Source organism: Peromyscus leucopus, chromosome 5, assembly GCF_004664715.2.
Source record: "Peromyscus leucopus breed LL Stock chromosome 5, UCI_PerLeu_2.1, whole genome shotgun sequence".
NCBI classification, from domain to species: domain Eukaryota; kingdom Metazoa; phylum Chordata; class Mammalia; order Rodentia; family Cricetidae; genus Peromyscus; species Peromyscus leucopus.
In genome coordinates this window covers 40268775-40295210 of record NC_051067.1, presented here as the reverse complement: position 1 = coordinate 40295210, position 26436 = coordinate 40268775, and the positions used below count along the sequence as shown (strand labels likewise).

General features: G+C 42.7%; 2 protein-coding genes and 2 pseudogenes across 2 annotated transcripts; 3 read left to right on the top strand and 1 right to left on the bottom strand.

The window, feature by feature from the left end:
- Positions 1 to 11094: 11094 nt before the first annotated feature.
- Positions 11095 to 12015, top strand: LOC114700475 (putative vomeronasal receptor-like protein 4). Its single transcript, XM_028880098.1, has one exon. The coding sequence runs from the start codon at positions 11110 to 11112 to the stop codon at positions 12013 to 12015; it is 906 nt and encodes a 301-aa protein (XP_028735931.1). The 5' UTR covers positions 11095 to 11109.
- Positions 12016 to 13050: 1035 nt separating this feature from the next.
- LOC114702049 lies at positions 13051 to 20090 on the bottom strand (annotated as a pseudogene).
- Positions 13965 to 15087, top strand: LOC114701964 (annotated as a pseudogene).
- A 4574-nt stretch (positions 20091 to 24664) lies between the features above and the next one.
- On the top strand, positions 24665 to 25625 carry LOC114700284 (vomeronasal type-1 receptor 4-like). The gene has a single exon (XM_028879871.2). It carries the CDS (start codon positions 24687 to 24689, stop codon positions 25623 to 25625), a length of 939 nt encoding a protein of 312 aa, XP_028735704.2. The 5' UTR covers positions 24665 to 24686.
- The last annotated feature ends 811 nt before the right edge of the window (positions 25626 to 26436 follow it).

Below are 26436 nucleotides of genomic sequence, written 5' to 3'. Positions count from 1 at the left end.
TAGCTTTAGATTTTGATGAGTCCTTTTTATAATAGCTTGTCTCTGTGGGTTATAGGGTATTCCTGTAGTGTGGGCAATTTTCCACTGGTTGTAAAATTGCTCAAATGCTTTTGAAGTGTATGTTGGCCCATTATCTGTCTTTATTTGTGATGGAAGGCCCATAATCTGAAAACATTGTGTGAGATGTTGAACCACATCTTTGACTGCTTCCCCAGTCCTGGCTGAGGCAAAAGTGAAGTGAGAATAAGTGTCCATTGTAACATGGACATATCCCATCCTACCAAAGGAGGAGATATGAGTCACATCCATTTGTCAAATGACATTTGGTTTTAAGCCTCTAGGGTTTACACCCATTTTTTGTGGGTGATGAATAGGAGGGCAATGTGTACATTCCCTCACTATTTGTCTTGTTTGTTCCCTTGTTATAGAGAACATTTTTTTTAAAGCAGATGCATTTTGATGATGCATTGTATGACTCTGTTGAGCCTCTTGTATAGTAAAGGCTCCTAAAGAATTCTGTGTTAGTAGATCTGCCATAGCATTTCCTTGAGCCAGTGGGCCAGGTAATTTGCTATGTCCCCTTATGTGTCCCACATAAAATTTTTGTGATCTATTGTGTACCAAATTCTGCAATTTTTGTAAAAATGGTAATATAGGGGACTTCCCTGATAAAAGAGCAGTTTTTAATGCTGGAAACAAATTAGCTACATATTTTGAATCTGTAAAAAGGTTAAGCTCTTGAGGAAACTTCTCAAAAGCTAAAATAACAGCTCTTATTTCTGTTTGTTGTGTAGAAGTTTTTTTTCTTTTTTCTACCCACAGCCCATGTGTCTGGGTGAAAACTGCAGCTCTTCCTGTGGAAGAGCCGTCTGTAAAAATATTTACAGCATGATCTAGGGGGCTGTGAGAGAACCAGACAGGAAATATCAGTTCCACATGCCTTGTAAATTCTATTATAGGATGTCTAGGGTAATGATATAATATTTGGCCTGTATAATTTTGTAATGCCAATATCTAATCTTTATTAAATTGATACAGATTTTCTAATTGGGCCTTATTATATGGAACAATAAGCTTATGAGGTTCTCTTTCAAACAATTCCCTAGATCGATTGCGGCCTTTGCAAATTAACAGGGAACACAAATATGGATAATCAGCTAACATTTTTGCTTGAGTGTGTGGCAAATGTAGCCATTCCAACACCCCGTCCTGCCAAAGACAGGCAGTGGGTATATAGGAGGTTGCAAAAATTAGTAAAGACCAAGGTTTTTTTATAATTTATCTGTTTGACTTTAGCTTCAGTTAAGGCTTGTTCCACTAATTGTAAAGCCTCAATAGCTTCCTTTGTCAATTCCCGTTTAGATTTTGGATCTGAATCGCCATGAAGAATGGAGTATAAAGGGCTTAACCTTCCTGTAGTAATTTTTAAGTAAGGCCTAAGCCAGTTAATGTCCCCTAGAAGTTTTTGGAAATCATTTAAAGTCTTTAATTTATCTCTTCTAATGGAAACCTTTTGAGAAGTAATATAACCTTTTTTAATAATTTGACCCAAATAATTCAAAGGCCTATCTCTTTGTACCTTATCAGGGGCTATTACTAGACCATATATAGTCAGTGCCTCTATAGTTTCCTCTAATATTTTTTTAGCTGGGTTTTATCTTTATGAGCCAAAAGTATGTCATCCATATAATGAATAAGATACAAATCACAATGTTCCTGTATTATTTTTTGTAAAGCCAAGTCTACAAATTTCTGACACAATGTGGGTGAATTTTTCATTCCTTGGGGCAAAGTTACCCATTGATATCTCCTAAAAGGTTGTTTAAAATTCTCTGAGGGAACACTAAAGGCAAAATATTCACTATCTGAGGGGTTAAGTTTAATGGTAAAGAAACAATCCTGTAAATCTATGACAATTATATGCCATCCTTGTGGCACAGCCACAGGTGAGGGCAGACCAGGCTGTAAAGGTCCCATGTCTTTCATGACTGTATTAATTGTTCTAAGATCCTGTAACAGTCTCCATCTTTCTGATTTCTTTTTAATAACAAAAACAGGAGTATTCCATGGACTATTGGACTCTATTATGTGTCCTTTTTGTAATTGTTCCTGCACCAGCTGTTCTAGAGCCTGTATTTTTTTTGTTGTTAGGGGCCACTGACTCACCCATATAGGCTCGTGAGTAAGTCACTCTATTTTATCTGCATATAGATGTTCTGCAGTGGCCCCTATGAAAAATTTTGATGACTAATTTGGTCTGAGGTTACTAACTTTATATCTATGGAATCTAACATATCTCTTCCCCATAGTGTAAAGGGAAGAGAAGGAAGCACATAAGGTTGAATCAATCCCTCCCTGCCTTCACTCTTCCATTTTAATATTGCAGTGCTCTGCATAACTCCTGAAGCAGAGCCAAGCCCTAACAAAGAGGAACCTGTCTTATGGACGGGCCAGCTATTGGGCCAATCTGAGGCAGCTATACAGGTCCTGTCCGCACCTGTATCCATCAGACCCCAAAACTTCCGTCCATTGATCATAATACATTTAAAGGGTCTATCCCCGAGATCCTGTATCATGAATGCACCTTCAGTGGATCCAAACTGCCCTTGCCCCTGAGCACCTTTAATAACAGGATTGGGTAACTTATCAAAAGGTAAAAGAATCAATTGAGCTAGCCTCTGTCCTTTATGAATTTGTATAGTTTCAGCTAAAGATTTCACCATAACCTTGATTGTACTTTCTGTATCTGTATCAATAACTCCTGGTAGGACCTCAAAATTCTTTTGATAATTGGAGCTTCGTCCAATGACTAGCCCCACAGTTTGTGGCAACAGAGTGCCCTTCACATTAGTGGGGACCAATGTTACTCCATCCCATTTGGATAATATTATATCCTTAGTGCTAGCAAGATCCAAGCCAGCACTCTCTGGGGTTGCTCTAGGCAAATCATGAATGGTAAATTCTGGAGCATCAGGGTTTAACCCTGAGGGAGGTGCCCTTTGCTTGGCCTCCTCTCCCTTGGGTGCGGGGTTAGGAGAACACCCCTGACCTAGTTTTTTGTCTCCTCTTGATCATCATCGGAACCTCCCCTACCTAGGGGAGTTCCATCCTTATGAAATTTTGATTTGCACTCATTTTTCCAATGTTTACTTTTTTTTGCAGCAAGGGCATAGGCCAGGAACCCCCTTTTTGGGTTCTGCTCTGTTTCCCTGCCTGCAATTTTTTTGCATATGTCCTTCTTTTTCACATTGAAAACAAGTAGGAGGTTGGGTGGCCTTCTTGCCATTCCCATATGTCTGTTTTATATAGGCGCTAAATTTCTGTCCTTTCATTGTTGCGGCGTAGGCCATTCCTTGAACTACAACCGGTGAGGCATCTTGGCGTGCTTTAATATAATCTTGCAGGGTTCCTGTTTTTCTGATTGGCCTAATCAGATCCTGACAGAGAGCATTGGCATTTTCCCATGCTAACTGCTTTAAAAGAATGTCCGTTCCCTCAGAGGGAGGGAGCATTCTAAACACAGCTTCCTCAAGTCTAGCTATATACTCTGGGTAAGGTTCCTCAGTACCTTGCCTAATGCTAGCCAATGAAACTGATGTCCGGAACCCTGATTTGGTTAACATGCGTTGTATCATAGTAACCAACATTTTTTCATTCTTAGTCAATGCGTGCCCCATGATTCCTTGATTACTTACTCTTAACCGGTGATCCTTTACCGGCGGGACTGCAGCTCCCTGGTAAGAACCGTACCTGACTTCTGAGAAAAAGAGAGAGAAAGATTACCTGTCCTTCAGGTCCCTGTTCGGGCGCCACCTGCCGCAGACCACCCAGAGGGAGACCACCACTGCGGGAGAACCAGGGAGAAGGCTCGAGGAGAAGTCAGGAATCGGCGAGGAAATGACAGACAGACACACAATGTGTTGATGTGCTGCTGCAGATTTACTTCTGCAAAATCAGTGCTTATATATTTTTACAATCAAGGAACTTGGCAGGGGATTACATCAGACTTTTAACTTTTACAATTACTCAGAATCAGCAAAAAACAATAACAAAGTATATCAGTATCTATTTTTGTGTAATGCAAGAGACAATAACAAAGTACATCAGTATCTATTTCTGTGTATCACTTCCGCAGCTTGGAGTTCATTGTGGTTGTTGCTTAAGGGCATGATCTCAGAATTTTGTGAAATCTGTCTTGCGCCAAAGACCACATCTGTGGGAACCAGATTTTTACCAGCCAAGGTTTAACTCACCCTCTATATACTTTTTGTATAATTTCATTTATTTTTTTCTCACTCCTATATATCCACTTATCCTTCCAGTTGTCATATACCCTTCTATACCAATACCTTAGGGCTGGCTTCATATTTTCTATGATCTGCTGTCTTTCTTCCTTACTATAAAGGCACCAAGGCTTTCTAGTCCTGGCTAGCCTTTCCATAAAAGGCAAATCACTCCAAAGTTGTTTCTTTCCTTCATGATTCACCCATCTATTCCCAACTTCATCATAGCCTCCCGTATATGGGAGCAGCTCTAGGTAATTTCCACTCTCAGGGGTCCACCTAGGGGCTGTCCACCAATGCCCCCCGACACAGAAAAGACATACAGAGAAAAAGCATGACTAGTGCCAACAAGGACTGTCGCCAAGGCCATCTTGTCCTCCAGGGCCTCCTGGAATCCTCAGGCTGCATGACGACTGCTGATTGTGGGGGAACCGCTTGAGGCCTCGCTCCAGGAAGCTCTAACCTCAACCCTTCAGCTGCTGGGCCCCAGTGCAGCGGCATGCTTTGCTACAGCTACACAGGTGTCACAGCTGTGGGCGTAGCACTGGGGCCTATGGTGTCTAAAGGCCACGTTGTTGTAGGAACCATGGTGACTTCCAGGCCTAGTCTTCTGCTAAGGCAATGTCTGGATCTGTGGTCCTACCACAGCTGGGGTCTATGTGGATCTTTATGGCCCATGTTGCCACAAAAGCCACAAAGATCCCTGGGGTTTAGGTCCAACCTGTGGCCATATTGATGTCTACCACTGGAGTGATGCCTATCTGAATGGCCTGCTCTGCCACCTGGGGTCATGGTATCTTATGGCCCTGAGATGCTACCTGTGCCCAGCAGTGGTCAGGGTCTGAGTTTATGTCCATAGCTCCTGTTGCCACTGAGCACCAAGGGGAAGCTGGGGTCTGGTCAGCCATCTGAGACCATGTAGGTTTCTGAGGGCTATGCTGCCTCCAGGGCTACGGTGATCTGAGTGACCTACCTTGCCACTGGGGCCACGGTGACCTCTGGGCCTGAGCTGCTACTGAGGGCAATGTCTGTGTCCATGATCCTGCAGCAGCTGGGGTCTGTGGTGAGGTCAATGACCCCCAGGTGGCCATAGGAACAATGTGGTGTTGAAATCCAAGGACTGGGCTGAGCTGGCTGTGGGAGCCCATTCTCGGGTTCCTCGTGGCTTTACCCAACAGGTCCACGTAGAGGATGATCAGGACCACGGGCCTGAGTGCAGGTGTCTGAGATGGTCTGCACTTAGCTGTGCTGGGGGAGGAGGTCTTTTGCTCCACCCCTTGGTGTCTCTATAAAAACCCTGGGTCAGAGACAGTCAGGGGCCCGTTGGAAAAGGTTCCAGGCCCTCTTGAAGCTATCCTTTATTTTCTATCTGCTTATCTCCACAATATTCTCTGCAATAAATCTTTTTATCTAATATTTTCTGCTGCTCGCACTCAAGATAACTCTGGGGAGCTGTGGGGGTGGTGGGTAAATGCTCCACAGCTGGCCCTGTCTTTCACTGGCCTTGGGATAGTTGACCCTGTTCTTTGCTGAACACAGCAGCAGGAGAGCTGGTCCCACCTTTTATCAGAGAGCTGCCCCCCACCACTGCACTAGGGAGAGATGGCACCAATGGCATGGGCCTAGGAGAGCTGGCTCTGCCCCTCACCTGAGGGACCAGTCCCAGTGGCCCGGACTGACTACTCAGCTACCAACCAGGACCCACAACCTGGGCCTTGAGTTGGCAGACCCTAACATCTACCCCATCTATGACATGCTGGAGAACTTGAAGGGACTGCTACTGTAGAACAATAGCCACAGGATCTCCAGACATTGGGCAACAGCAGGATATGGTAGAAGAGTTTCAGTGAGGGTCCAGTGATGATGGTGTGCCAGAGGCCAGAGGTCTTGACGGACCAATGACTCACTGGAATGAGCACGTTTGTGTGGGGTTGATTGGACAAAAGGGTACACTGCATGACACACTGAAGCTCCCAGTGTCACTATGACGAATGAAGAGGTGTTGGAGAGGTGGGAAGGATGGAGGAAAGAGTTTTTGTTTGTTTTTGTTTTTAATTAATTTAGGGAGTTTCCTTCTGGGGAGATGCTGCGGGGGAGAGGGGCAGCTATGGAAGGACTGGGAGGTGAGCAGGATTGGGGTACACGGTATGAAATTCCCAAGGAATCAATAAAGAATTATGTGATTAATTTTTTTCAAAAGGTATTTTATGTTTTTTGAGGCTATTGTGAAAGGTGTTTTTTCTCTGATTTATTTCTCAGTCTGTTAGTCATTTGTATTTAGAGCGATTACCGAGTTTTCCGACTTAAGTTTATATCCAGCTACTTTGCTGAAAGAGTTTACCAGCTGCAGGAGTTTTGGGGGTCACTTACGTTTTCTGGCAGGATATTTTGGGCCATTTATGTATAACTGTCATTGTCTGCAGATAAAGACATTTTGATCTCCAATAAATAAATTAATGTAAAACAAAACATACTTTGGGAAGAAAAAACAAACAAGTTAGAAATTGTGCCCTGATTACTTTCACAGTCACACTTGACTTAAGGATTTCAGGTCTCGATTCCATCTTGCAGATATGATTGTTCATGTTTATTTGTGTCAGTACTAGTTTGAGTGAGAAAGAGTCATTTCCTGTAGCTCTGGCTGCCTGGAGGTTGACTGTCTGCACAGGCTGATCCTGGCTGTGGGTTCCTCCTGCCTTTACTTCAAACTGTTCCTATCCGACAAACAGCAAAAACCTTCAACATTGCAATCTTATTGTTAATTAATATAACCTATTAATATTATTTTGAAAATAATTCAAAACCAAATATCTAGTAAGCAATCCTTTGCTTGTTATTCATAGGCAGCTCTCCAGCTCCATCTCAGATTTTCACATCAAAGATATGAAGGAATGGGCAGCGTTAGTCTGTCAACATTGTTGATACCTAAGGTGTGCTCATAATTCATTTAAAAGTTATGCTGACTAATTTGGTTCAAAATACGATAGAACAATATTTAATTGTGTATCATCCTTAATACTATTTGCAATTAATACCTGCTGGGAAAAGGGACAATCAGTTTTCTCCACTGAAATGTCACAGAGTGACACTCACCACACTCCAGAGCAGGGCCCATGCCTAGGAATCATTATCTAAATGAACACAATGAACTCCACAGTTTGTTTTGTACGCTTTTGTTTCATTTTGTTTGGGCTTTTTATTTTATTTTGATTCTTCTCATTTCCTTTATTTAAGGTTTTCTTTTGTTTTGTTATTTTTGTGGGAGAGAGCACAAAAGAGCAAACACAGAGTTAGTTGCATAGGGAGGTATGGAGGATGCGGGAGGTGTTGGGAGAATGGAATGACATGATCAAAATATTTTGTATAAAACTTTAATAAGAAAAAAATAGTACAGAAAAAAACCCAAAATACTCAGGACTGACTGTAAAGCATGCAGCAGACACTCAAAACTGCACTAAGAACCCAGAGGCTCCCACAGTCTCCTAGTGATTGTCCTAAACATGACACTGACTGTAGCCCCTGCCTGTAGTACTAAATGATCTTTTGCTATTAATAAAAAATATGCTTGAAAATTATTCAGAGTGTGATCATCTTTGAGTATCAGATATTTCTTCTGAAGCAGTTCTTGGTTAAGGAGGTAAACTGAGGCATGAGGACAGACTGGAATTAAGTTCAAAAGCCCAACCCCTCCTTCTCCTTAGTCACAGAGACCATAACTATAATCAGAAAGTTCCTGGGTTCAGGAAATGACAGAGCACCAGGGAGAAGGCAGAGCAGGCCTCAGGGATGGAGATGTGCAGGAGGAGCCTTTTCCCCTGATGAAGCCAAACTCCCGATGGTGACATCTTGACACCTCTCTTGAGTTAAGGTCTCAGGTTGATAAACAGGGCCTGGCTGGTGCAGTGAGGACACCCACCCCGCGCTGCTGCACAGACTGCATGGTGAGTGCTGCACATCATGGTTGGGTGGAGCTGCCTTTGGTGTGGACAGAAATCTGTGGAGGGCAGACATGCAGGAGACAAGGATGTGGGCTCCCTGTCACTCTGGGAGAGGGAAGAGGCAGGATTCAGGGAGAAGATGGTCTATCATTCCCTACCTGCAATCCAGGATGGCTGCATCAGCCGTGTGGACAGTGTGTGCGGCCACTGGGCCAGAGCTGCTCATTACACAGGACAGGCAGAGCAGGAGACAGGGAGACCTGCATTGCAGCCTGGAGGAGGAAGCTCCGGTTCCCACAGCTTCTGCACGATCTTTGTGTGTTTTTCCCTCCAAGGACTGGGAGCTTCGATCTGAGCTGTGTAACCTCTAGTGACTACAGTCTTTTGCAGATGGAGCACTCTTTCCTTCTTTACCCTGATTTCATTTCTTGTGAATTTCTCTTCCCTAGATCCAATGTAAACCATAGAATATGAGAATTGTGGATCAAGCAGACATGAGGCAAAATACTAACACTAATAACTGCTTTTAGAAAATGGTTCTTTAAAGCATGCTGGGCTCTTCCCTAGGCACTACACATGTCAGTTCACTGACTCCCTAAAATACACCTGTATTGCACAAAACACAATTTACATGTGAAAAATGCTTTTTAAAGAAGCCAAATAATATTCTTAACATGATGAATATATGAAATGGGAAAGGCAGAATTTTAATCCACAGTGGGTGGTCACAATGCAAGTTCTTATGAATCCTGAACTTTCTATTTCTAAAGTTTTGGAATTCCTCAGCTTCTAGAATATGTGTAAGCCTCCACCACATCATTGCAGTAAAATCCCTCATTTATCTGGACGCACACAGACTGGATTAATCAGTTCAAGCATGGCAGAGGTAAGGAGTTTGTGAAGGCGTGTTAAATTGTCCATGCATGTTTGAAGAATAGGCTCAGTGGTTGAGAGTATTTGATACTCTTGAGATTCCCAGCACCTGCACCAAAGCTAGCAACCATACGCAACTCCAGTTTCAGGGGACCTGATGCCTTATCCTGACCTTTGTAGGTTCAGGGACACAAGAGCACCCAGCCATCTATTCATACACATAAAATAACTAAACTGAAAAAGAAATTAATGGAAATCTACATAAAAATGTCTCTCCAGCAGTTGAATATATTTAAATAGATAATTTTTTTTTCAGTGCAGGAGTGACACTATTCAGGAAACAGTGACAGATTCCTCACTTCAGTATACATTATTGGTATCTCAAAGAAATAAGAGGTACACCTTTAAAACACACAGTCATAAAAAGATCATTTCAGAGATAATGCAACTAAAACTTAGCCACATTGATGATGCCTTTAAAGGTAGTCCATGATAGTCATTGGACCTATGGGAACTTGAAAATTTACCACCCCTGTGCATGCAAGGAATACAGTAATCATTCCTGAATGTGGATTCCCCAGCACTTTAAGAGCACAACCAGAATATCTTTGCTTTCAGTTCATCTCTGTGGTTTACATAGAATATTACAACCATAACATTCAGTTAATAATTTACTCAGAAGCCATTTTCTGAGCATTCCATGACAGGTTTATACGAGGTTCTGATGTCCTAAAGCATCTCTCAGGTGTTGTCAGCACAGCGGATGTCATAAGCAGGCTAACGGACAGCACACTCGGAGGCTTCAGGGAAACGGTAGGAGACACATTTGTGACCTGTGGGCAGCACTTAGCTAGGAAGGATGGTGGCTGGAGTCAGGTCACAAAGAGGGCATCACATGTCCCCTTGGAACAGGGTCAGTGCCTGTGTTACATGTGCTTGGAAGAATCTGAAAGCAATCTGGAGATAAACTTTGTGAACAGCAGAGAATACTAAAGAGTGGAAGAAAGTAGACTTAGATTTCCCACGTAAAACTATGATTTGTAAAAGTGGAAGCAACATGAATTCATTTGTGTTTTAATCCTCACTTCAATTTAAGCAGAATGCAAAAACAGAAGAATGGATGTTACATGTAAAACTTCACAATAGTATGGGGTTGTAGGCTGCTTGTCATTTATAGGGTATAGCATTATTGACTGATAAAATCACTGATTTGATGAACCTTGAAAATCAAAATGTTAGACTGTGCCTTTGTTGGAAGTCCAAAGGAAAATGCCCAAGCTGAAAGCTGATATATGATGCTTTCTTGGGAGATACTTTCTTGGGATGCATTCTTAGGGCTTGGTCAATAAAGGCACATAAGTAGGGGTGTGGTTTCCTTTAATACATCCCACTCACGAAGTGATAAGGAACAATATTTAATCACCCTATCCCACTGAAGGTGAGGGAATGGGCTGCTGCTGCTCTACCTAATTAATCTATGTGTTATTTGTTGCCAAGGTCAGTTCAAAGTTGGAGACAGAGAAAAGCCACCTGACTTTCCCTGAAAAGCATCCCCATTTGGGTAAGTATTACAGTTATTTGGAGTATCTCCAGTTTTCTATTAATTCAACACTTGAGGGACGAGTGTGTACAGGATGGCAAAGAGGATCTGGGAAGAGAGGCATCTAAGTTGATGCTCCATATCATGTCTCAGAAATTGAGTGATGTTGTCCTTTGTTTGGGTGTCCTCGTGGAAAAAAGTTTAGAGATGGAGGGTATAAAGAACTGTCTTCTGTAAAGCAGTGAGTGCATCAGCATGGTGTTTATGTTCAATCACCATCAGCATCATTGCTGTATCCCTAGAAACAAGAACAGGAGGGGCAAGAACGAACTCAGGTATCTGTAACAAAGGACTCTGCATTTACATAATGCACTGTTCTCTTCACTAAAGAAAACAGAACACCCACAGGCCTGAACCATATCATGTTTACTTCCTTGTGCTTCTCAAAAGGGTTTTTCCTAGTGCTGGAAATATTATGAAGATGATCTGGAGAGACCTCATCCAGAGACTAATTTTCATTTCACTTACTGGACTTGGAGTTTTAGGGAACATCATCTTATTTGTGAGACATATGTATACTTTCATGGGTCCTCAGAGAAAAAATGTAGATGTTATGCTCATTCACTTGGCTTTTGTGAACATAATCATTATTCATTGCATAGGGGTCAAAGACATAGCCACATTTTTTTATTTCAGAAACTTCCTAGGTGACATTGGTTGTAAAACTATAACTTACCTAGAAAGGGTTGCCCGTGGCCTCTCCATCTGCACCACCTGTCTCCTCAGTGTGGTCCAGGCTGTCACCATCAGTCCCAGGACAATCCTTTGCAGAAAGCTCAAACCACAGACTGCATGGCAAGTTCTTTCCTTTCTCCTCCTCTTTTGGATCTTTAATTCCCTGATAAGCTCCAACTTGCTTCACTATATCACAGCAGCCAGCAGCACAAACAGGTCTGAAGTCGGGATGTATACCGGGTATTGCTGCATGCTGCCATCCACACACAAAGTGAGGTGGCTTTTCCTCTCTCTCATGGCTCTTCGTGATGTCGTTTTCCAGAGTCTCATGGGCTGGAGCAGTGGGTCTATGGCTCTCCATCTGTATAAACATCACGTACGTGTCCTGTACCTTCACAGTTCCAGGTTTGCAAATGATTCCAGGCCAGACATCAGAGCTGCCCTTAGAGTTCTCACTCTCATGGCCTGTTTCCTTTTCTTTTACTGGGCAGATTTCATTTTCTCCTTCTACACAGGCTCCACAGTGACACACGATTCCACAATACTCAACATCAAAGCATTTTTAGTTCTTAGTTATGCCGTTCTCAGCCCTTTCATCCTGATCATCAGGGACGTCCGTGTTGCTAAGCACTGCCGTGTCCCCTGAGAAATAAGAAATTCCTTTTCACACCTAACTCTTTACCAACTAAAGCTACAGACGCTGGGATGGTTTTGCTCTTCCCTTCTCATGCATCACAACAATAAATTGTTGAGATAATAGATTATATTTTGCTTTGTTTTGTTTTACAATCAACTTGTCCTAGAAAGTTGAAGACTGGCTCAGGCTTCAGGGAGCTGGCAGGGATTCTCACGCTCCCACCATCCCAACATGGCGATCATGTAGTTTATTTAGTGTGGTGATACTTTGTTTGCGCAACCCAATAAAGTTTATCTGAGGATCAGAGAAAAACCCAGCCACTATATTAAACATGGAAGTCAGGCCATGGTAGCACATGCCTTTAATCCTATCATTCGGGAGGCAGGGATCTGTTGGGACCTCTGTGAGTTCAAGGCCACACTGGGAACAGAGCCAGGTGTGGTAGCACACACCTAAATTTCAACACTAGTTAACCATAAAGGTCTGGAGGTCTGTACAGACAGACAGGAAGTGACAGAGCTGGGCAGGAAGAGGATGTGATGTAGCTAGACGCAGAGAACAAATGAGATGGCAGAACAGAAAGGCATATAGGTGTTGGTAGACAGGAAGCAGGTCTCTTTGGAAGCTGACGGGTCAGTGAGGTGAGGTTGGCTTGTGGCATTTCCTGTTCCACTGAGCTCTCAGATTTTAACCCCTGAATCTGGCTCTGGGTTTTTATTGAATAAGACCATTTATCAATTCCACTACAATTTAGCCTGTTGCAAACTTCATCAGGAAATGCAGGAGAGCATGCAAATCCCGGAAAGTAGAAATTTATTTCATTTTTTTTTGCATGCTCAAGTTTTACTCTTTTTTGGGGAAGGCATGCAGTTAACTTTATTGATGGTATTCAAGAGAGCAGGGCTCCCCAAGTCCCTCCAGCTATTCTGGCATTCTGGGATGGAAACTGTGAGGGGGATGCTCAGTGTCAGGGCAGAGATGGAACAGGGACTGCTCAGCGGCCCAGTGTCTCTCTCTTGCTCTGTCCTTGCTGAGGTGGGCTTCTTACTCCTTGGAGATCATGTAGGCCTTGAGGTCTACCACCCTGTTGCTGTAGTTGAATTCATTGTTGTACCAGGAAATGAGTTTCACAAAGTTGTCACTGAGAACAATGCCAGGCACAGCATCAAAGGTGGAAGAGTGGGGTCACTGTTTAAGTCACAGGAGAATACTTGGTCCTCAGTTTAGGCCTGGATGCCCTCTAGTGGACCCTCCGATGTCTGCTTCACCTCCTTCTTGATGTCATCATACTTGGCCCCTTTCTCTAGGGGCATGTCAGATCCACAGTGGACACATTGTGGGAAGGAACATGGAAGGCCATGCCCGTGAGCTTCCCGTTCAGCTCTGCGGTGACCTTGCCCACAGCCTTGGCAGCACCAGTGGATGCAGGGATGATGTTCTCTGCAGCTCCACAGCCATCCCAACCCAGCTCCCCATTGGGGGCCATCCACAGTCTTCTGGGTGGCAGTGATGACATGGACTGTGGTCATGAGTCCTTCCCCAATGTTAAAGTTGTCATGGATGACCTTGGCCAGGGGGGCTAAGCAGTGGATGGTGCAGGAAGCATTGTTGACAATCTTGAGTGAATCATCGTACTTCTCATGGTTCACACCCATCACAAACATGGGGGCATCAGCAGAAGGGGTGGTGATGATGACCCTCTTGGCTCCACACTTCAAGTGGGCGTCAGCCTTCTCCATGGTGGCGAAGACATCAGTAGACTCCACATCATACTCGGCACCAGCCTCTGTTCACACCGACATTCACCATGGTGTCAGGAATGAGGCTGGCACTACATGAAAAGATGCAGCTGTCTCTGGAACAGGGAATTGCAGAGAGCCAAGTTTTACTCTGACAAGGGATAACAAATGTTTCCATTTAAAATGGTTTAAAAATTCAGACTTTCTGGACAGGGAGACATGTCTGCTCCTGGTAGCCCCTCAGTGCTCCTGGTGTACCGCCTGATGGGACTCAGCCTGGTAAAGGGCTGCTCACCAGAGCTGTCCATCAGCTCCTTGCAAGAAATGGAAAAACCTCAACAGTCTCTGAAGGACTACTAAACAGTGCCTAGCAGGGCCACTGAGACCACTCTCCTTCCCTGGACAGGAGTTGAAACTTTCCCAAGAAATGTGTGCAACAGCCCTTGTTGTGGATTTCTCAAATAATGATGACTCTTTGCTAAATGTTAGTGTCCACCTAGGTTAAAAACTACCTTGGGCGTAAAGGCTGTTCTAATATTTGTGAGATAATTGTGTACTTTTGTCTTTGAGACTGAGAAAAGCCTGTAAACCTTATTCTCACCCACTTGTCATTTTTCAATATGATCATTGTTTGTACCACAGGGATCAGAGACATAGCCAGTGTTTTATCTATCAAGGATGGCACGGGGCCTCTCCATCTGCACCACCTGTCTCCACAGCCTGGTCCAGGCTCTCACCATCAGCCCCAAGGCCACCCTTTCCTAAAAGCTCAAGCCACAGACCTCATGGCAAGTTCTTCTCTTTCTCCTCCTCTTTTGAATTGGTAATGTTCTCATAAGCTCCAACTTGTTCTGCTACATCAAAGCAGGTGGTGGCTTGAACATGTCTACACCCGGAACATACATTGGCCATTGCTATATGCTGCCATCCAGAAATATAATCAAGTGGCTTTTCCTCTCTCTCATGACTCTTCGTGATGTCACCTTTCAGAGTCTGATGGGCTGGAGCAGGGGCTCCGTGGCTTTCTGTCTTAGAAGCATCACAAGCGTGTCCTGTACCTTCACAGCTCCAGGCTTGGAAATAATTCCCCTCCAGAAATCAGAGCTACCTGGAGTGTTCTCATTCTAGAACTGCTTCCTTTTCTTCTATTTCATTCTTTCTTTCCTTCTACACAGGTTTCACAGTGACACACGATTCCACTTCACTAAATAGTAAAACATTTTTAGAACTTGGTTATGCTAGTGTCGGCCCCTATGTTCTGATCAACAGAAACATCGGTGTTCTAATGTCATGTATGCTCACTGAGAAGTGTAGAAATTACATTCTACATCTATTCCTATGAGCCAAATGTATGTTCATTGTAAGCTGCTTTGCCATGGTGAATTTGAGAGCTGTGGGACATAATGTTTGCTGTGTAGCACAGGCTGACCTGGCAGTCAGTATATAGCTCAGACTAATCTTCAACTGTCTCAGTATCTCATATGATGGGATTATATTGTTGCCTACCAAACTTCCATTTACCTTAATATTATAATATATGACAACATTAAATTAAATATTATAGTAATAGATTTCTTTTTCTTAAGAAGTCCAGCACTGTGCATTGTGGTGATAGATTGTGTACCTTAATAAAATTTGCCTGAAGATCAAAGAACTAAACACCCTGCTAGATTAAACATAGATGCCAGGCAGTGAGGACACACACCTTTAATCCTAGCACCTGGAGGCAGAGATATGTCTGGATCTATGAATTCAAAGTCATCCTGGACTACACGAGATTGACTCAGTCTAGGAGAGAAATAGAGCTAGGCAGTGGTGGCACACACCTTTAATCTCAGTACTTTGGGATTTAATTTAATTAATTAAAGACACGTCTTTAATTCCAGCACTTGAGATCTGATGCCTTTGCTTGGGAAGCACACAGGCCTTTAATCCCAGCACTAATAAGGAAGTGATATGACTGGGCAGAGAGAGGTACATAAGACTCGAGAAGACAGGAACTAGAGCCCTTTTGGGCTGGAGGTTTTTCAGCTGAGGAGTCCTGGAGGTAAGACAGGGCAGTGGATTGTTCTTGTGTTTCCTCTGATCTTTCAGCATTTACCCCAATACCTGGCTCCGGATATTTTATTATAAGACCATTTAGCAATTCGTGTTTCATCGCCATCATAAGACTACTTCAGGGTTCCTAGGCAGGTGGAAAGTGGATTCTTCCCATCCTCCCATCCCCACCCCCATCCCTGTCATGTGACCTGTAGCCTCTCATTAGCACTGGGAAAGCACTAGAGACAATGCTTCACTCAGACATCAGGATTTCAATTTTCCCCAAGCCAGAGCAGGAGAGTGAGAGAGGGTGGCTGACCTGTCCGTCTCTGAGGTGAGCGAGAGGGAAAGTGACAATGAGTCAAGTCTGGTCACCACAGCCCAGCAAAAATGATCAACAGTTGTTTGATGTGGCGAAATTCCTGAATATGAGCAGCTAGTGTGGATGCTGTGGAACAATTACAACCAGGAAGACCTCAAGGTACCACCACAAGAGTCTCTGGCTGACAGGCCCTCTCACATGATGCCATCCCATGTCTGGAGACCGCACTCAAGGCCAGGGCCTCCCTGGCACACTGACGTGTAAATCCTTTGCTGACCTTGTTTACACTGGAGTCTCCACCTCACTTCCAATCACTCCCCATGGCCTGTGCTGAACATCCCAGTGTTCATAGGTCTCCCCGCCTCTCCTCCCTGGAATCCCAGACTCTATCTTCCTGATGCTGCAAAGTGCATCCTGTTGAGCTGCAGACAATGGAACTGCAGTGGTGATCTTGGATCTGTGTGGTGGGAGCCAGTTGGCACAGCCTTGGCAATTGGCAAGACACCAGGGGGCCTAGAGAACTGCACAGTCTCGGGCCCAGGAAATGCAGACATCTCAGTCCTCAAGACACTGCACTGCAGTTGTCCCAGGGAGGCTCCTGTCTCCTCTGAGCAGTGTGGGTGTGACTCCTGAAGGGATCCAGGGCTGTGAAGGGCCCTTCACCAAAGCTGTGCATCAGCTCACTGCAGTTCCTGCCCAGGATAAATAGAAAGACCCAAACAGTTCTTGCAGGGAGTGGACTTGAACTCTCTCTGTGTAGCTCAGTATTGTGCCTGGAGGGGAACCAAGGCTGCCTGAACTCCTTTATGGGTCCAAGAGTTGAAACTGTTCGGAGTATAACAAGAGGTAGGCCAGGCAATGGGTCTCTGAAATACTGCTCTTTTCTAAGATAAACTAGGTTCTTAATGTTTCGATAATCCAGATTAAAGACCACTAGTATGAATACTTCCTATGTCAACTTGACACAAATTAGAATCCCCTGTTTCGGGAACCTCACCTAGAATTGTTCTGATTATACTGATGGATGTGGGAAGCCCCGCCCCGGTTGTGGGTAGTCCCTAAAGGTAACTGCCCACATTAAAAAAGATCTTCCCAACTTGTGCTTGCCTGGCCTTCCCTCTGGCCTCTGAATTGATGTCCTCTGTTGCTGTTGCTGGGGCTGATTCCTTTGCCAAGAGCAGAGCCAGCGGCTCTCCAGGAAACTTCCAGGCTTCTGGGGTCAGAGTGGGACTACTGAGGCGCCCGCCTTGCAGACTAACTGCCAGTTATAGCCCAGTGAGAGACCGCTGTGGTGAGACTACTCCACTGGTGAGGCTCACAGGCTCGGGGACCTAGTGAGCACCGGGTCTCAGCTGCTGCTGTGATTTAGCGGTGCCCTGATGTACACACATATCAGATCATTAAGTTAATCCATGCTTTTAAAAACAGATTGTATTATTTTATATAAAATCTGTCCTAGGCAACCTAAGACCTGCTCAGGAGTGGATAAAGCTGGACAGATTCTTTCCTTTGCCACCTTCCTTTACATCCATTAGTGCAGTGGGTTTATTTTATTTTGCTAATAACTAAATAGACATATTAGAGGAAAGGATACCTAACCTGTCATAGTTTGAAGGAACAGGAAGCTCAGCTTTAATCTCAAAGGGAACTATTCTTCAGAGCATCTTTATTTATATATTGTTAAAATTTAATTTACTTTGATTTTGTTTTTTATTTTTTCAAGATAAGGTCTGGTTTTCAAGATATTACTCTGGTTATCCTGGAACACACTATATAGACCAGACTGGACTTAAACTCACGGAGATTTGCCTGCCTCTGCCTCTCCCTGTTATGAGATTAAAGGCATGCAACGGTATACCCAGAATATCTCTCAGACTATTTTAATATTTAATATTTCCAAAACCATGTTGTCAGCATGGAAATTATATACATACAAATAACATAATCTGAGCATCTTGTATCTATAATTAGGAACACACATATATACTCACACATGTACATACACACAAGAATTAAAGAAAAAGGGCCCAGGGGCCATAGATTTGAGAGAAAGCAAGGGATTGGGTAACTGGAAGATGATTGGAGGAAGAAAAGGGATGGGGGAGATTTTGTGATCATATTTTAATTTGAAAATAAAAACAATTTAACAATAAAATAAGAATAAAAATATGTAGTATTGTTTTGCACACAAACCTATCATTTATTTGGACTATATCCAAGGGTTCTTTCATTGAAAGTGTCCTTGTGCATTTGGACCCTGAAAACATTTGATTTCTTTTGAAGCTGTATCTATGGAAAACACTTCTTGCTTTATATAGAATTGTGACCAAGCATATTATCCCTTAAGGAAAACAAAAAATTAACGGAAGTGTAGTACTTTGCATGTGGACATCTGTGAAGAACATTTTTACCTTTTGACAGAAGGAAGGCATGCAGATGATGAGATGTGGATCAGGGCTATGCTACAAAAATTCAAGTAATAGACACTGTGTGTAGGTTTGAGTATGAGAATAATAATAGGAAGCCATTGAAGAATTTTCAGTAAAAGCATGGCAGATTAGGGCACAGTCTAAAAGGCACCTCTTGGAGCTGTAGCTGGCCATGATTGGTAGGAGAAGGTATATTAGAGGAAAGCATTAGAGAAATGTGCTAATGCTGAATAAGACTGTGCACGATCCAGGTTGGGTGTGAGCAGAGTGATAAAGGAGAGCCTTCAGAGAGTGTAAATGTAAGAGGGAAGGAGAGCCAACAGAAGGACTACATAGTTCTGAGATGGTATTAGCAAGGCCTGTGAGAGGCCCTGAGTGGAAGATGCTTTTTAGAGCAACCTAACATCAGGTACTAGCAATTCTGTTTCAGCACTTCCTACGCCTAGTCATCTGGGATGAGCCCAGGGAAAGGTGGGTGATAGACAGAAAAATGTGCCAGTTCAAACTCAAAATCCCTATGCAGGAGCAGGTTCTCTTGAACAAAAAGATTCAAGAGCACAGTGTCTTCATGTGGGAAGTTTTCAAGCAGTGGAGGTTACCAGTGACTCCCAGCATGCCCTCTGCCTGTGGTGGCCAGTTTTCTCTATGGAATTCTAGATGGAAGCCACATGAAAGCTAGCTTTCTGAGATTTTCTTGTTCTTTATTAAATAAACTAGTCAGAGCACCACAAGCTTTATATTGTTTTATTTTTCTTTATGTTTCAAAGACAAAGAAGTTATTTAGAAGTTTTTAAAAAATAATCACAAAGACAACAGAGGGAAGTATTCCTTTTGGACCAGAGATATTATTTTTAAATTTCTTTATTATTATTATTATTATTATTATTATTATTATATTTTTTGCCATTTAAAATATTTTTAAATAAAATATATTTTTATTATATTCTTCTCACCTCCAAGATCTTCCACATCTTCCCTGCCTCCCTACCTCACCAAACTTCAAGCTCTTTCTCAAACACAAACAAAAACCCAAAACAATAACAAAATCTTCTCAAAACAAGAAAACAAAGTAAAATATATATATATATCCCAAAAGAAAATGAAACACCAAACTGTAACCAAATAAAAGTACACACACACACATCAACTACCTGCAAAAAAAACCCAAAATCTAATAAAAACTAGAAGCACACGGAGGATCTCGTGCAGACCTGTGCAGGCCCTGCTCATGCTGCTCAAGTCTCTCTGAGTTCTCAGGAGCTTTGCTCATGTTGATCTGGAGGGCCTTATTTTCTTGGTGTCTTTCATCTCTTCTGGCTCTAATGCTCTTTACACATCCTTTTCTGTGGGGTTCGCTGAGCTCTGAGGGGAGGGATTAAGGGATTTGATGGAGACATCCCATTTGGGGCTGTGTGTTCCAAGGTCTCTCACTCTCTGGGTACTGTCAGACTGTGGGTCTCTGTGTTTGATCCCATCTGCGGCAGGAGGAAGCTTCTCTGCTGATAGCACAACAAGACTCTCATCTATGAGTGCTGCATAATATTTAGGAGTCATTTTATCAATACATTTCCCCCTTTTTTAGACCAGTATTATTTGGTTTTACTCTTGGTCCCTGGCTGTTGCTTCTCAGGTTCCTGCTTAGCCAAGCAGTGTCAGGTGTGGATTTCATCTTGAGGAGTGGGTTACTCCACAATCTTTGTGCCACCATTGTCCTAGCGTATCTGGCAGGCAGTGCACCATTGCAGATAAGGCGTTGTGGCTGGGTTGGTGTTTATGTTTTCCTTCTGAGAGCATGCAGAGTACCTTCCTGTACCCAAGATGCTGGAACACGGAGTGAAGCCTCTATGTAGGCATCGACTTGACATCTCCAAGCTCAGTGAGTAGTGTGGGTGAAGTGTTAAGCAATGGAGCCTTGATGTCAATTTGTGGGAGCAGCCTGTAGTCTTGGCAATAGCCTGGATTGTTTTAAGGACTCCATGGGGCCCTTTGGCCAACAACCCTTATTTTTCAATTTCCATCCACCATGACATATGTAATGTACAACTTAGCTTCCCTGTTCCTAGATTCCACATTCAACAAAGAGGATACAAATTCTTGTTTCCTCAAAAGCTGTCATTTTATTTACAGAAGAAGCATTTTTAGCTTCTAGAATGTCAGCAGCCCCTATATGTATGGAGACACCATCATGCAGGGCACAGAGTAAGAGTCATGACCTTGAACACATCTCCTATGTCAACCCAATGATGCTTTCTCTTAAAGAATAAAATGATGATGTCATCACCTCTAATCTTAGTCCTGTATATTTATTTACATCCTTTTTCATCTGGGATGGGTAGGGCCTCCTTGGAACTAGAATGACATATATATGGAAGGTCCTTTCTTGGGCACATATATGTTTTATAAATTTCATTGACATTATATAATAAGTAAATATCACTTTTGGAATAAGGCTAAGAAGACATTCATTTCAAGTCTCATATGATATTTAATGTGCAGGAATTAAAGAATCAGTTAAGATAAAGACCGTCACCAACAATGGGCACAGGTAGAACAGAGCTCTAAACTTGTTCTACTCTTTGTTTGGGACTTGCACACGAATCTCCAGCACTGGGCATCATTTATTCTAATTCTGTTTAAGCAGGGATTTAAGAAAGAGAAGCCAGTGACTTAGTCTATGTGTCAGAAGCCGGTCTCCTGCCAGATCATAGCTTGTCTCTTTGGGAAGGTGAAAAACAGTCTGGAGATTCAGGGAGCTCGGTACAAAGAAACTCAGTTAGTTGTTCGTTTTTTCATCTCACATCCTTCCTCACAAATTCATTAAACCCTAATTAAGCTTGAAAAACTTACGAGCAAAACAGATGTGGTAATTGTGGAGAGAGGGGAAGCTGTACTTCAGGGACTGGGGCCCTGCAGAGGCCTTCCTTCCCCCCGACACTGACAACATGAAACTTGAAGGCCGCACTACCTGGTGGCAGCCAAGAGCCCCACAAATCCTGACAGTACAAATAGGACCTGGCAAATGTCACCCCCAGAGCTGCTCCAGAGACTGTCTGCACCACAGAGGTCCAGGTGAGTTCATGGAGGTAAGATCTTCGATCCCCTCAGCTGTGCCAGGGAGAGTTTCACTAAAGCAGAAGTCTCTCCCTTTGACTAAACCAGGGAGCAGTTGAGAGGCTCTGTGATCCTCAGGACCTCTGCTTTCCTTCTGACCCTGAGGAGGCTGGTCCCTGACTCCAGAAAGATCAAAAGAGACACAGAAATGGACCAGAAATGCTGAGGCATTGATCTCCATCCCCAGGCTATGGAATTATGACAGAACTCTGGTTGGGTCTTTGCATAAGGTTGCTTCTTTGTTTTTTGTCTTCTGTTTTTCTTTAAAGGAATCAATAGTACATAGAAGATTTTCAGATGTCTCTCAAATCCTGGAGACAATCAGGATACACTCCTGTAATGTCAGCACTAGAGAGACGGAGACAAGGTGATTGTTGTTCAAGGCTAGTCTGGTTCACATTGGGAGACTGTATCTCAAAAATAACAAGACAAAACAAAAACAGAATTTCTTGTTTCACCCTCCACGTTTGCCAGCATTGTGACTCCAACAGCATCACTAGTGTTTGTAATGTTGGTGCTTCTCATTTTTGGTGCATTTCCAATTTTAAATACTGGTACATGTTTTCTTTTACAATTATGTCATAACTCCTAATTTGAAGGTTTTCCTTCAGTATCCATCCTTAGTCTCTCCAGTCTATCACATAATAATATACATACTTATATCAGCTGCAGTTTTTGTATGCCTGTCAGGTGTGGAGAAATATAAACCACTAAGTGTAACAGTCTTCATTACCAGCTTGAGAATTCCTGCTATCAAGGAAACAGGCTGTGAATTAGCATATCCTGAATAGCTCATCTAAATTTTATCCCAGTACTAAACAGCAAAGAGAAATAGTCTGTTTCGCTTTTGTTTCCTTGTTTTTAGAAAACCAGGATGGACGGATATAACCTGTCACCTTCTTGGGGTTCATTTCCAGACATGGGATCATCCATATTTCTAAGCACAAGTCCATCTTGTCTTTTAAATTAATTTCCTGTAGTATTTCCCAGTATAATGTGGAAGATGAATTGCCCCTCCCTCCTCTTACAGTCCACTTCAGTAAAGGGAATCACTAATTAGAAGATCAGAATCTGCTCTGAAATATAATTGAAACTTTTGGGTGGGAGGAAAGAGAAGACCAAAAAAGTAGTAATTCCCAGGAAATCAAATATTAAACAAACAGAAAATATTAATATTTCCATCAGGATTTAATACAAATTATTGAAGGGATTTTTTATAGATTCCAGCCTCTGAGTAAACATTGCATTTTTATTCTAAATTGTTAATGCTGATGTGCTTGTTATTACTCTCTGGAGCATATTCATTATGTGCAGATATCTGGGATGATATTGCGATTTCTAGGACACCCCAATAATAGGGCAATAACTACCCATCCTTCAGGGGAGCAGTTGAAAGGCAATAACTGACATTTCTAGAGTCATGAGGCAACAGAGACCCAAATCTGGGAACATGGCTCGGTTCATGCAGGTCACAGGTGATACCATCAAGACATAAACAGTTAAAACAATCCTGTAAGTTTCACAGGAATAAGGGAACAGAGGCGTTCCAAGTACTCAGAACACACAGACCCATGAAATACCCAGTTTTCTCTCATTCTAGAAGGTGCCCAAAGCTTACCATAAATCCCTGAGAAATGAGAACGGATCTCCTGAATGTGAAGAATAACATCCTGCCAAAATCTAAGGTTCTGGAATCAGCTCAGACCAATGCAGAACAAAGCCTACCTGATAAACAGGTTGGAGAAGAATCAGAAGCAGCTACAAAGCAAACTGACAAACTGCTGCTCACAAGGCCCCACAGAGGAAAATGATACCATTAACTTTGAGATGGGGATCCCTGCTCACACAGTATGCCCCAACCTATGGTACTGTATATAGAAAATACTGAGGAGTTGTAACTCAAAAACTTCACTCATTTCATAGCAGCACATAATACTTCATTAATCCCCTTCTCCCATTCACCTCCTCCTTATCCCCTGGTGGACAGCTGATCCATGCTCCCTAAATGCCCTAAGGTCACTCACTGGAGTTTCAAACATTCTGAAGTCATGAACTGGGGTCACAGCTGTCTGCTACCCCCTCTCCTAGGAAGCACTACAGGGTTCTGCAAGACACCGTCCTTACCTGCAACCTGGTGGGTACATGAATTTTTCAGCATATCTTTCTATGACTCAGATTTAACTGTCAAGTCCTATCTGAAAAGATTACACAATTTGAGTTGACACTGAGGACTACCTCAAAAAGTAACTAGCGAACATTTTTATGGAGTGAAGTCATAGAGTGATCAATATAGGAACTTTTAAAATATTAAGGTGTAGAAATAGAAGTTATAAAACTTCGAAGCCAAATGCAAATCTAGAAATTGTTACATTAGTCAAGATGCGGACAAGAAAGGAATATCAACAAAGGAGGAGACTGTGGAGGGTGAGGTACTAAATCTGAGATATGTTACAGGTGTTGACCCAGCAGGGATTCCAGTGTCTGTGAGGTGATGTGGGGAAGGCACACAGATTCAGCATGAGCCTCAGGCTTTGGGAGTCTGATGGGGAAATATGATGAAATAGAATGAGAAACAGAGGAAGAAATGTTGGTTAGATAAACTTGGAGTTCAATTCAGCTATTCAGAGTGTTAACTAGGATAATCCATGCACACACAGAGACAGACAGGCAGACAGGCAGGCAGTCACACACACACACACACACACACACACACACACACACACACAATCACTTGAACAAGTCAATTTTGCTAGTGCACAGCTCAAAAATAAAAATCTCCTTTAAAACTTTAGATTTTGAATAGCAGTTACCAGACTCACCTGTCAGAGCACACACAATATGTCAGAGTCCACGTGGGAAAACTGGGGCATTTCCAGGATCTAATCTGCAACTGTACCTGTGTCCATTGCTGCCTTATGCACACTAGAAAGCGCTATTGTACAAAATGTGTTTTTCAGATCCATGTCTAGCATTACTGATGCTTTCCTGAAAGAGCCTTTGCATCCTGGACACAAAGTTTTCTACTTAGGAAAGGAAGAAATGGTTTTGAAGTTTATTAAGGAAATAATTTTTCTCTTAATGACTATGGTTGGCACTCTGGGGAACATTTCTGTTTCTGTGAATTATATGTTCAGTTGGTGGGGAGGCCCTGAGAAGAAACCCATACACCTTATTCTCATCCACTTGGCTTTTACAAACATCATAATCCTTCTTGCTAAAGGATTGCCAAAGACAATAGCAGCTTTTGGTTTGAGAAACTTCCTAGATGACATAGGCTGTAAGATCATTGTTTACCTGGAGAGGGTGGCCCGTGGCCTCTCCATCTGCACCAGCAGTCTCCTCACTGTGGTCCAGGCCATCATCATCAGTCCCAGAGCATCTGGGTGGAGGAGGCTCAGACCAAAGTCTTCATGGCACATCCTTCCATTCTTTTTTTTCTTTTGGATACTCAATTCTTTAATAAGTGTGAACCTAATCCACTCCATCACAAGTATAAACCTGAATATATCACAGCTTAAGAGTGAAGACAACTATTGTTATTTTATGCTAGAAAGTCAGAAAACAAAGTGGATTGTTCTCCCTCTCATGGTCCTGAGAGATGCAGTGTTTCAGGGAGCCATGGGAGGGGCCAGTGGCTACATGGTATCTCTTCTCCACAAGCACCACCAGCATGTCCTCTACCTTCAGAAAGCCAAGCTTCTCTACAGAACTCCCCCTGAGCTGAGAGCTGCCCAGAGTGTCCTCCTTCTGATGCTCTGTTTTGTTTTCTTCTACTGGACTGACTGTGCTTTTTCTCTACTTTTAAGTCTCTCTTTACAATACAATTCCTTGATGGTGAGTATCCAAGAAATTCTGGTCCTGGGTTATGCAACTTTTAGCCCTCTTGTGCTGATTCACAGGGATGGACTTCCGGTTGAGTGTTGGTATGCTCAGTGGAAGAAATTAAGAAAATGTGTCTCTCATTTATCTGTTCAGTGAGTGTGAAAGAGATCTCAGATCTACAATATTGTTGATAAGACAAAATCCCACAAAACAGTTTAAGCATGTGTTTATTCTAAGACAATCTTCCTGGTGACTCAAGCCTTGAGCAGACAAAGAGGGAAACCTTAGCAAATTATAGTGGTATAGAAACCACATTCTATATATTGTCACCCTTTTGAAGGGACTTTAATTTTTTAGCTTTTCTATATTTGTATTCATTTCTTGTGTATGAATAGTTTGTCTGCATTATGTATGTGTAACTTGTGCATGCCTGGTGACTCTAGAAGCTGGATGAGACCATCTAATGCCCTGTTATTGACTGGAGTAAGACTCATAGTTATGAACCAAAATGTGGTTGCTAGGAATTGAACCCAGATCCTCAGTGAAACCAGCTACTGCTCTTAAGTGAACCATCTCTCAAGCACTGAGAAAATGACTTTAATTAGAATTTGTAAAATTGCCTTTTCAATTACCACAACTGGAAGCATGAAGATGAATTTGGTAAATTTTATCAAAATTTATAGTGATTTATTCCTGTTAGTCCAAGAAATTCCATATCTTGTGCCTGATGCTGTGCTTGCTAAATGCTTGTACTACAAAGGTATTGGGGATTCATCAAAGTGTCTTAAGATTGCCTCCATAGAAAAGATTTTACAGAACTTCAAAAGAATGATGTGTACTGTGCAGTCAATCACTAGATGACCAATGCACCAGTCATAACACTTGAATGAACTGAAAAGTGTAATTGGTGTTGTATTGGTGAACATTCTCTGCAGGAAAAAACATAGGACAAACATTTTATTACTCA

What these genes read in the sequence shown, in the direction of transcription:
- LOC114700284 (XM_028879871.2), top strand. Translation starts at nt 24,687, where the DNA reads ATGGTTTTGAAGTTTATTAAGGAAATAATTTTTCTCTTAATGACTATG.
- LOC114700475 (XM_028880098.1), top strand. Translation starts at nt 11,110, where the DNA reads ATGAAGATGATCTGGAGAGACCTCATCCAGAGACTAATTTTCATTTCA.